The following is a 12,032-nucleotide window of genomic DNA, read 5'->3' on the forward strand; positions in this document are numbered from 1 at the left end:
GACCCGGCCTGGTGCCCGAGCTCTCGGGTGCTGGTCCAGAGTCCAGCAGGACGTCACAGCGGGCGGCAGCCCCGGGGGGCAGGCAGTCGCTCCCTGCCAGGAGCTGAGACGTCTGGAGAGGCGGCTTGGACAGTGTTTCGGGGAAGGGAAGGGCCTGGAAGAGCCAGGGCAGCAGCTTTGTGCTCAGAGGCAAGGTCCCATGCGAGCTCACCTGGGCGGGGTGCGGGAGAACCGGGGGCCCTGGGCGGCCAGTTTGGCCGCCAGCTTTACTCTAGGACTGGCCGTGTCCCCTGGGGCAGGTTAGGTATCCTCTCCGCAGCTCACAGGACGGACTTAGTCGATGCCTCCTCCTCCGAGGGGCTGTCGTGAGGATCGGAGGAGGTGATCGTGTTCAGTGGGCCACGGAACCGTGTCTGGCACACACTAAGCCGTGGGCAGGCATTCGATGCTGCTGTTAATTTGCACCAGGGCCTGGGGACAGCGTCCCTCTAACCTGTTTCCGTTCTCCTGTCAGGATGCCTGTCCATCTGCTAATGACCAGTTTGGATGATGACAGGGAGGGGGGGGGTCAGAGGTGCAGAAGACACACGCTCCCCTCTTTGAAAGGAGCCGACCTTCTCGTGCTGATTAGTCAACAGCATTCCAGTTACAATTCCATCTCATTCATTCATTTATTCCCTCGTTCATTCAGTAACGACTTATTGATCACCGAAAGCGTGCGAGGGCTGAGATCAATCCTCAGGGCGGAAACGGAGCTCCTGAAGCCCCCCCCTACCCCCCGCTGTGAATATGGGGGCGGGCGAGAGGTTCTGATAACAACTGGGCCCTGACCCCTAGCTCTCTGCAGGGCTCTGTGTTTGTTTGTTTGTTTGGGGTGTTGGTTTTGTCTGGTGCTGGGAAATGAAGAGTGAAGCCGTCTGTCGTGTAAATACCTTTCACGAGGGGGACGAGACACAGACATGCCCAGGACTGTTTTGCCGCTTCAGGGAAGGGGGGGGAGGTGTCCATGGCGGAGGGGAGGGCTCTGCGTGCCCTCCCAGGCCTGGCCCTTTCTAACGGCCAGGTGAGGGGGTCTCAGGGCTTTTCCTGCAACCCTCTTCATTTCCCCGTACACTCGAGGTGTGACCGTTCCCAGGGTTCCCCCTGGTCAGACGCCCGCGGCGGGCAGGCACTGCGGTGGGTGGCTGTAGGCCGCGGACAGGGTCTCGCCAGTTGTCTTCCATCGCCCGGCCGCTCCCCTGCCTGGGGGGCCTCGCGCCTGGCTCAGCTCGCTCAGCCGCTCAGATAAGGGGCTGCAATTTCCTGCCCGGGCCCTGCCGCGAGATAAGGGCCCCTCGCTGTCAGCAGGACCAGAATGTCGCAGTTGGGTCATGAAAGAAGTTTAAACAGATCAGCCTCCCAGGAGCGAGCTAATAACATTCCCGGCAAACAAAGGCTTTCTTTCACCTTTTGTTACCTTTGATCAACAAACGAAACTCCTTGTAATTTCCTGTCTCACCAAATTACTTTTATGGAAGCCTGGGAGGAAATGAATCTGCACCCCCGGGCTGGGGCCGTCCGCTGACCTTGTGTCCCCCTGCCACTGCCCACTGGGCCCCTCAGCTCCTCCGGCCTCCTCAGGCCTCATCCCTGGAAACAGCGGGAGGAGAGTTGGGGAGAGAGTTCCAGGTCTCCCGCGAGGAGGCTCAGCCGGCCCGGGGGCCTTGCGTGGCCACCGCGCCTTCCGTCCCACTTCGATTCCGGCCTGACCCTGCGGCTGTGTCCCTGGCCTCCACGTGGACCCAGGCCCGGCTGGCCAGGCAGAGGGGAGAGCGGGGCCCTGCGTTCTGAGCGGTGCAGAGCTCAGTGCTCAGGACAGCGCAGCAGAGACGCCGGGCCCTCCTCAGCCCCCTGGCCGCCAGACCCTCCTATTTTCTTGCTGGAAAACACGGTGACGCCTCCAGCCAGCGGGTGACCCCGGCACTGGCTACTGGCAGGGACGGGAGCCCCGATTCTCTGAGCACCACGCCCTCCTGCTCCTCCTGAGCTCCGCCCGGGACCCCGATCTGTCTCAGAGCCCCGTTTCCTGAGGTCTGCTCTGCTGCTGCCGCTTGTGAGTGGACAGAAAGAGTCTCTGACCTGCCGGTCAGGTGGCCGCCCCAGCGCCTCCCCGAGCCCGGGGCCTGGGCGGCCGTGACCCCCTCCGTCCCTTCCTGCCGGGTCTCGCCGACTCGCTCGTGAACACACGCCGCCCCGTTCCCGATCACGGGCGGCGTCCTGCCTCGTGGCTCCACAGCTATAACTCAGACGCGTCTCCCTGTGTTTGTGTCATTTCCCGGCAGTTTGCAGACTCCTTTAACTTCAACCCGCACAAGTGGCTGCTGGTGAACTTTGACTGCTCTGCCATGTGGTGAGTCTCCCCGCTCATTAGCTGACCAGTGCCCTGTGCCCGGTGCCCTTTTTAGAGCAGTGGCTGGTGTGGGGGACCCAGGGCGGGTATGTGGGGGGTGTGTATGCTCAAACAGCCCCTCTCACTGCTTTCCTCACTTCCTTCTCTCCCCCCACTCATACGATACAATCTCTGCACAGCTGCCTCCGCTGGCCGCCGCTCCCTGGAGCAGGTCCCGGCAAAGGGAAAGAGCGGCCATGAATCCCCGTGCTCCGGCCCCGTGCGTGGCCTGAACAGAGGACAGAGGCCGGGCGCACTGGGCCCTGGGGGGCAGGCTTGGGGAGAGAGTTCCAGGTCTCCCGTGAGGAGGCTCAGCCGGCCAGGGGCCTTGCGTGGCCCCCACGCCTTCCGTCCCACTGGTCAGCTGGGCCCGGGTTTCTGGTCTCAGATGTTGAGTGCACCCAGGTCTAGAGGCCTCGGCGCCTTTTGCTGAGGACCCGCAGAAGGAGTCCTCTTTCTGCAGACGCTTTCTGGGTGTTCACAGCAGCGGGGCCGTGTTCACGGTCCTCCGTCGGCAGCCAGGAAGGGGAGCTCAGACGTGACACGCACCCGTACACGGTCACACAGACGAGGCTCAAAGAAATACTCTGTGGCCGTGGAACGAAGCGCTCGAAACTAGATCTGTTTAGTTTATCGGTCTGATCAGTCTTCTAAGGACACGGTGGTCGTGTCTGATTAGGGTACCGACCCATGACCTTACTTTAATTTCAGCACCTTTGAAAGGACTCCGTTTCCAAATGCACTGTATTCTGAGGAACTGGGGTGAGGGGTGGTGAGGCCTTCAGCCGAGGGATTTGGGGGAGGCGACACAGGCCAGCCCGTGACAGTGCTCGTAAGAAACGACCAGTAAAAGCCATTTGGCTAATGTAGGGGGATTTAAGGCAGGTCAGCTTGCTTTCAACCCTGTCATCTTAATTACACCGCCACTTCCTGTTTGTCTGACTCTTGTCAGATTGGTGTGTGTCTTTGATCTCTCTACGCCCAAGCAGCCTGTTTCTCTTCCGGCAAAGAAGTCGCCCCCCACATGTTTGCAGGGATGAGGGCAGCATCTGCCCGCTGGCCTAGCTGTGGGGGGCACTTGGCCCTCCACCCAGCCAGCCAGGAATCCCAGTGTGGTGACGCTGGGGGGGACCGTGTCTGCGCTGGAGGCAGGCCCCCCCGTCCAGACCAAGGACAACGCGGGGAGGCAGGGGTGTGGTTTATGCAGGAGGGATTTCATTGTTGAGCACACGGAGCTGGACTCAGAGTGTCTCTGGGCTTGGGGGTGGGGTGGGTCTCGTGTGCAGGGACCGCCGGGCCCCGTTCGATCCCGGCCCCGGGTTCCGTAGGCAGGAACACGCAGACCTGAGTTCCCCGGGGCTCTCTGCAGAGAAGGGGCCGCCTGCCCCGGCTGGAGCGGCCGGGCAGCGGGCAGTGCGTCCACGGCGGCACCCGGGAGACGCCTGCGTCTTACACGTGCCGCGTTAACCAGCCGTGGGTGCCGTGCACGCGGGCTTCGCGTTGGCAGTAACACCCGCTCTTAGGTGGCGTGTTCTGGTCCCCACTGTCACCTCCTCCAGGCCTCTGCCGGGTGCAGTGCTGAGATGTGTCCGCACACACAAGCCCTGCTGGAGCCACCGACACGGGCTCCCCAGTCGCCGAGGGGACATGTCAATAGCCAGTCCTGAGTCAAGAGGGTCGGGGAGAGGAGGACGTCTCACGGGACGCAGGTCGGGAATGCACGTGTGCAGGCGGCCCTCGTTCATACATGTGCGGGCGGCCTTCGTTCATACATGTGCGGGCGGCCCACGTTCATACACGCCACGGCGCAGGGAGGGAGAGCGCACGGGGTTTGTGGCCGTGGGTCCAGAAGCTGTCGGACACTCGGAGCTGGTTTGCGGTGCGAATGAGGCAGCCCTCCCACCCCCGGCCCCCAATCCGTTTCTGCTTGTGCTCGAGTGGTCCCCGATTCTCCCTTCTCTCTGGATCCCAGAAGTCCCGGAGTTCAGGCCAGGCGTGGACAGCCTACGGCCATGGACAGACAGCTGGATGCGGCGTCTGTCTCTTGGCCACGGGAACGGTGGGCCCGCCCAGAGCGCGATCCGGGGTGACGTCTGCCGGAGGGCGTGCGGACAGGCCATGCTTCGGCGGCGTGGTGACAGCGAGGGGGGAGGGAATGGAGGCTGAAGACCCCCTCGGAGGCTCTCCGCACTGTCCCAAAGATCCACACCGCCAGAACCGATCCGGGCTCATGGCACGGCAGAGCACCGCGCACAAGGACGCCTGGAGGACCCATTCCGGAAACGGGCCTGCGCCCCCTCCATCCCAGAGTGGAAACCGGAACACAGCCTCCAGTTGTGAAATTTTTATAGATGTGCTTAAAGACTGCTAATATAACAAAGACGCTAAAACTGGATTTCTTTTCTTTTCTATTTTTATTTTTAATTTTTTTATGAAGCTCTCCGAGGCCTTTCTGTATTCCTCTGAGGGCAGAGCAGCAAGCCAGCGGCTCTCTTCCCTTTAATGAAGTGTTACCAACGGGTTAGTCCGTAATTTAAAGTAAACACATTGGATACATTTTCTAAATATTGAAATGGACAGGATAATTGAAGTCCCTAAAAACTCGCAGTCATCAGGAGCCCAGGACAGACGCTTCGTAATGACTTCCTGCTTCTGCTCACGAGATTCTTATTGTTCGCCTGGCTTTGTGAGTCTTCTGCCCGTAAATAGGAAACATTCTGCTTCAGTCTTCACGCCTCCTTAGTATCAGGCGTCCTCCAAAGAGAGCCTCCAGCTACACACACACACACACACACACACACACGCACACACGCGTGCACACACACGCACACACGCACACACACGCATGCACACACACAAACACACACACACCAAGGGCACGTTCTAGCGACCTTGAAAAAGAGGCTTGATTTTTTTTCCCCCCCAAGTAAAATTAAAAAGTTTTATCACGGAAAGTTTTATAGCTTTTGTACGCTTCCGTTCCATGGAGTATCTTGACTCTTAATTAAGTTACTGTGGAAGATTTCTAACCGCGGCCGTGGCGGGAAGACTTGACCGGGGGACTTGTTCTTGGGCCGTCCGAGCACGACTGTCTACATCAGCTCTGGGTTCTGTGTGCTTGGGTCCTGACGCCCGTTCGTGTCTTGTATCCTTCTAGCCGTGGCTGGCACCCAGAGCTCGCCGGAGCCTCAGCTGGGGGGCTTCACACAGTTGTGTAGATTTTTTAACAAGACAACGTACGAAGCTTTGCATGAGCACAGCACAGGGGTCCCTACCCTCACCCCTCAGCACCGTCCGGCAGGAGCGTGTGTGGTGACAGGAGTCTTTCCTCGCCCGAGGCCCATTCCGGGGGAGATGACGACAGACACTAAGGAAGGAAGAACCTGTGGTGTGCGTGCATACACACAGACACGCACACACACGTGTGCACACACACAGACACGCGCGCGCACACAGCCATGCGCACACACACGTGCACACACACATACACACGTCTGCCTGTGCGTTCCACTGAAGTCTTCCTCTTTACGAGAAAGGTCCGCCTCCCCAGGAAACGCAGAGCTGGTGCCTGCACGCAGCTGAGCGGACACCTCAGGCCCACTGGACTCCCGGATGGACGGACACACAGTTCCACGGGAATCGGAAACACCGCGGACGGCAGGAAGCAGCACTGGAGGCGGGGCGGGACCCGGAGAACGGAGGCTGCCGGAAACACGAGTCAGGCCGCCGCCGGCCGGCTGCAGCGAGGCTGGGACGCAGCCCGGGAAACGGCCCGACCACCGGCCGGAGGGAGAGAGCCCGGGTGCAGGGGTGCCGATGGGAGAGAGCCCGGGTGCAGGGGTGCCGATGGGAGAGAGCCCGGGTGCAGGGGTGCCGATGGGAGAGAGCCCGGGTGCAGGGGTGCCGAGGGAGAGAGCCCGGGTGCAGGGGTGCCGATAGGAGAGAGCCCGGGTGCAGGGGTGCCGATGGGAGAGAGCCCGGGTGCAGGGGTGCCGAGGGAGAGAGCCCGGGTGCAGGGGTGCCGATGGGAGAGAGCCCGGGTGCAGGGGTGCCGATGGGAGAGACCGCAGGGCGCCGTGGAGCGGACCGCAGTCCGCGTGTCACCCCTGGCCAGCCCCACGGCGGACGGGTGAGAAACAGAGGGAGAGACGCAGGCATCTGCCCGGGAGGGGCGGCAGGGATTCCAGGAGCTGGGGGGGGGGGCGCGTCCTGCGCAGCTTCGCACCAGAGCGGCCTCTGAGCGCTTGTGCTCAGCAACTCCGGAGACAGCTTTCCAAATCAGGAAGCCGATAAATGCAAAACCCAAGGCATCTTCTAAGCCAGCTCTCGAAGGCATGGTGCCGACCCTCAAGCTCCCACAGAGCGGCAACACCCAGTGTCCTGCCGTCCGGGCACTGGTCCGTCCACTCCCACAAGTCAGGCCTCTGAGGACGGCGGGACGTACCCCCTTCTCGCGCTGGGAAGCCAGTGTGACAGCGACCCCCAAACAGAGGAAAAGCTGAGAGGGACACCCCGGGACAAGCTCAAGGGCTAGCAGCCAGTCAGATGTGAGCAAATGAAAATCCTTTAAAAAAAAAATCCCATATCATGACCAAAATGGGCGTCCTCCGGTACACCCCGCCGATGTACAACTATGGGAAGGTTTAAAAATATCACTCCTCGGGTGAACAGTAAAGAAGACAAACAGTTTCCATCACATGAGATGCAGGAAAAAAAACAACACAACAACATTGGATAAAATTCAACCCCCATTCAGGACAAAAACTCCTAGTAAAATAGAAACAGAAGAGAACATTCTTAGTCTGATTTAAAAAAAAAAAGTACCCCCCCCCAAACTACAATACATCTATTCTTAAGACTGAAATATTAGAAGCCATTTCTTAAAATCAGGAAGAAAAAAAAAATAAGAATTTTCATAATTCACACTTGTCCCCTGCCTTGTGCTGTTGTCCTAACCCACGTCGCGAGGCCCGAGGAAACGAGTTAAGTCTGCGGATCAGGGAGGAAGCCGCAAAACTCACGTCACCCCGAGGTGATGGGACAGCCTGCCGCGGAAACAGAGACCGTGCCACGGACGTAGCGTTAATAAGAGGCGGCTGGATTTCTAGGGACACCACGTTTGTGCAGGTTGCATTTTCACAACCCCAAGTGAAGCCGGGGACCGTGACCCGGGGGCTGGGATTCAGCGGGTCCTCGCCGGGGCGGCAGAACCGATGCCCCAGTATTCGTGGAGGTCGGCGAAATGGTGGTTGAAGCAACGGCACTGGTCAGCGAGGTTCTCTCTCAGGCGGGCGCCCGGGCAGCCGCCCCGCGTGGACATCACACGTGGACACGCCTCGCGCACTCTTCTTTTACGTCCGTCTGTGCCGCCGCCTATTTACTCCAAGTGCCCGTAGTCACGTTCGTTCTGTCCGCAGGTGGAAAAGGAGTTTGACGGAACTCTGCTTGTAATATTTATTTATTCCTTCCGTACAACTCACGACGCCTTCGATGACACGCTGCATTTTCATCCCCTCGCCTCTGTCACGTCAGTTGTCCTAACCCTCGTCGTGGTTAGGACATCAGGAGAAAAAGTGCCAGACCACCAGGGGGGGTGACAGCTTGTACTGGGTTTTTGTCAGGTACTGTTTAATATTTTTTCGTTAGAATGTTAAAATTCTTTCTTATAACGTAATCCAGTTTTGTGTGCCTCTGTTATTACTCTTATTTAAGTATTAGATGCATGGAATAATAAAGTACCTTTCAGCATGTGTATATATATATACAGTGTGTTCATAAAGTCATGGTGCACATTTGACCGGTCACAGGAAAGCAGCAAAAGACAATAGAAATGTGAAATCTGCACCAAATAAAAGGAAACTCTCCCAGTTTCATACCTATTCAGTGCAGTTCGATGTGGGCTCACGCACAGATTTTTTAGGGCTCCTTAGGTAGCTATCCCGTATAGCCTCTACAGACTCATCACTGACTGATGGCCTACCAGAACAGGGTTTCTCCACCAAACTGCCGGTTTCCTTCAAGTGCTTATCCCACCGACTTATGTTATTCCTAAGTGGTGGAGCTTCGTTATAAACGCGCCGATATTCACGTTGCACTTTGGTCACGAATTTGAATTTAGCGAGCCACAGAACACACTGAACTTTCCTCTGTACTGTCCACATCTCGACTGGCATGGCCGTGGGCTGCTCCGCTGTATACACAGTGTTACATCATCATCTGCGCATGCGCACATGCTGCCACATCATCCTACAGAAACTGGGAGGGTTTTCCTTTTATTTGGTGCAGATTTCACATTTATATCATCTTTTATTGCTTTCCTGTGGCCGGTCAGAAGTGCACCATGACTTTACGGACACACTGTACTTAAAATGGTCACTAGGGCAGAGAACCAGTTGTTAAATTACTTGAACCCCGTCACTGGTCGTTATCCTAAATTCCAGTCCCTGTTGTCCCTGTGGGAGGTGTGACCCGAGTTGTCCTGACTGAGTGTGTTCCGTGGGACAAACAGGTGCAGGAGGGTGGAGCTCTGGGGACAGCGTGCCACAGCCCGGGAGAGCACCGCCTGCTCCCCGCCCGCCCTCTGCTCCCCTTGCTCATACCTCACAACGCCCTCAGGGGTGGGCACCGGGGCTGGAGGGACACAGGAATGGGTGCCATCTGCTGGGTTTCTCCTCCCGACACCCACTGCTGTCTCGCACTCAATTCTGCGCCTAACCCCCCCCCGACCCCCTGCAGACCCCAGAGCGAGGGGGCCCAGACCGGCGTGCCAGAGGTGGGTCTCAGGACACCTGTTCTTCCGTCCTGCTTGGGCTACAAAGTCAGGGTTCCCGTGACCCCTGCTCCGGCAGGTTTGGTAATCGGCCGGAACAACTCACAGGGTTCCAGAAAGTGCTTTCCTTACGTTCACCAGTTTATTAGAAAAGAGACAAGTGAGAGCCAAACAGAAGAGATGCCCAGGGCGGACGTGTGGGTGGGCTGGGGCACACAGCCCCTCTCCCAGCACCTCCCGGAGGCTGGTGGCCCCAGCAGTGTCACACAGGGGTGTGACGGAGTCTTGCTGCATAGTCGTCGTGGGTGAACCCCTGGGTCACTGGTGATCCACTCGGTCTCCAGCCCCTCTGCCCTGCCCGCCCGGAGATGGGGGAGCGCGGCTCAGAGTTCCCCTCTCACCTCGACCTGGCTCTCCGGACAGCCAGCCCCGCCCTGCAGCTGGGGGCCCCGGCCACCTGTCATCTCTTCGGCACACAAAAGGCACTCTTACCACGGCACGGATTCCAGGGGCTTCAGGCGTGGCGTGCCAGGAACCGGGGACGAAGACCAAATATTTATTCTGTATGAAAACCACCTGTCCCCAGGTGCTCAGACCTCTGGAGAGTCACTCGGTGGCGCCATGAAGACAGGGGTGGTGGGAGCACAGATGGGGGGGCCGGGCAGGGAGGGGGCTGGGGGGGGAGGGGTTCCGGAGCAGGTGACCCTGTGCTGGGCCCAGTGGGGTGGGGGGGGCAGGCGGCCAGGGCACGGGCTCCCCTCTGAGACGCCTCCTCACGGGGGCCCCCGGTGTGCTCCCCACAATCAGGGTGAAGAGGAGAACGGACCTGACAGGGGCGTTCCGGCTGGACCCCGTGTACCTGCAGCACAGCCACCAAGACTCAGGTGAGCGCGGCCTCGCGTCCCGCCGTCCGCTGCCGTCTGAGCCGCGTGTGCGAAGTGCCCGGGCACCCCAGAGGGTGGTTCCCGTCCGCAGAGACCCCTCGGGCGCCCCGGAGGGTGGTTCCCGTCCGCAGAGACCCCTCGGGCGCCCCGGAGGGTGGTTCCCGTCCGCAGAGACCCCTCGGGCGCCCCGGAGGGTGGTTCCCGTCCGCAGAGACCCCTCGGGCGCCCCGGAGGGTGGTTCCCGTCCGCAGAGACCCCTCGGGCGCCCCGGAGGGTGGTTCCCGTCCGCAGAGACCCCTCGGGCGCCCCGGAGGGTGGTTCCCGTCCGCAGAGACCCCTCGGGCGCCCCGGAGGGTGGTTCCCGTCCGCAGAGACCCCTCGGGCGCCCCGGAGGGTGGTTCCCGTCCGCAGAGACCCCTCGGGCGCCCCGGAGGGTGGTGCTGAGAATATCTGCTCCCCTCTGGGCTGCGGTGGGGCCCAGGCCCCGGGCTCTGCAGCGAGGGGGACCCTGTCCAGACCTGCTCAGTGCAGGAGCCGGGGGCCCGTCGGGCCGGAAGGGCACGGGGCAGGTTGCACTGTAGCTGTGGACCCTCCTGCATTGACAGTTAGGACACGGACTGCCCAGTGCCTCTGTGACCGTGTGCACACCACCTGTGCCAGGACCAGCAAAGGGGCAGGGAAAGGGGGTGGTGGGGGTCGTGGGGGGGTGGGGACGACTGAAGAGACAGTCACGTGTCTGCACAGGATGGGCACCGGAGTGCCACATTGTCTGTCTGCTCCCTGTGCCTGGCCCGGGCGTGGGACTGTGCCCAAGGCCCAGAACTCAGCTGCACAGTCTGATGGGGAAGCAGGGGGCGTTAAACACCACGGCGGCCTGGCCTGGCCCCTCTCGGACAGCAGCACAGCTTGCCAGGCCACAGCCAGTGGTCCCTCTCATGGGTCCTCAGGACGCCTCCCTCTCAGCACTGGGGTCCAGGACCAAAGTCTCCCCGTCAGGGACGTCTTCCCACCTGTCACCTCACCCAGGGATGGCTCCTTCGGGGCCTGTGACTCCGTCCACTTCCTGGCTGAGTGGGGGCTCGTGTACCATCCTCTCCTCCACAGGGGGTGGGGACCGTGGCCCCGATGCCGGGCCGGTGCCTGCCTGGACCCGGGGTCACTAGGCACCTGTTTGGCACGCGTGCATGTGGTCTGGTTGTACGCACGGCAGGCAGTGGCGGTGGGCACTGAACTGGGACCAACAACCAGCGGGGGTTTGTTTTGGTGACAGAAAATTCATTCACAACCCCGTGACAGGGACATGTGGTCAGCCTGGGTCTGTAGATTTCTCAGGTAGCTTATTTCTTCGTAAAAACCGTATCTTGGGGGACAGCGGAGAATAAATGGCGAGGAAGAAAGTCCCCTGACCCACGGCTCTCTGGGGTGGAGTTTCTCACTGTTCCAAGTGGTCTCGTCCTTCTCACTCCTTGCCAAGTGAGAAGCTGCCCACCCCCCACATCTTGGGTGAGTGTGAGGGCTGACTGGACACACAGCATGGGTTCAGTGGTCTGCAGTGTGAGTAAACCATCATCACAGGAAGATCCTTTTGTGTGTGTGTGTGACAGAGACAGAGAAGGCAGAGAGAGGGACAGATAGGGACAGACAGACAGGAAGGGAGAGAGATGAGAAGCATCACTTCTTTGTTGCAGGTCCTTAATTGTTCATTGATTGCTTTCTCATATGTGCCTTGACCAGGGGGCTACAGCAGACCGAGTGACCCCTTGCTCAAGCCAGTGACCTTGGGTCCAAGCTGGTGAGCTTTTTGCTCAAATCAGATGAGCCAGTGCTCAAGCTCGTGACCTCGGGGTCTCGAACCTGGGTCCTCCGCCTCCCAGTCCGACGCTCTATCCACTGGGCTAGTGCCTGGTTGGGAAGACCTTTAAGTGACCGCGCACGTCCATGCAGGGACGCT

General features: G+C 59.8%; 1 protein-coding gene across 4 annotated transcripts in view; it reads left to right on the plus strand.

Moving 5' to 3' along the window:
• Positions 1-12,032, plus strand: part of DDC (dopa decarboxylase) — a 75,012-nt gene that overhangs the window by 52,507 nt on the left and 10,473 nt on the right. For all 4 annotated transcript variants that reach the window (XM_066238642.1, XM_066238645.1, XM_066238643.1 and 1 more), the window contains exons 9-10: positions 2,322-2,389; positions 10,005-10,081. In XM_066238642.1, coding sequence (XP_066094739.1) covers positions 2,322-2,389; positions 10,005-10,081 — 145 coding nt within the window. The remainder of the gene's footprint in view (positions 1-2,321; positions 2,390-10,004; positions 10,082-12,032) is intronic.

Source organism: Saccopteryx bilineata, chromosome 7 (assembly GCF_036850765.1).
Source record: "Saccopteryx bilineata isolate mSacBil1 chromosome 7, mSacBil1_pri_phased_curated, whole genome shotgun sequence".
NCBI lineage: Eukaryota > Metazoa > Chordata > Mammalia > Chiroptera > Emballonuridae > Saccopteryx > Saccopteryx bilineata.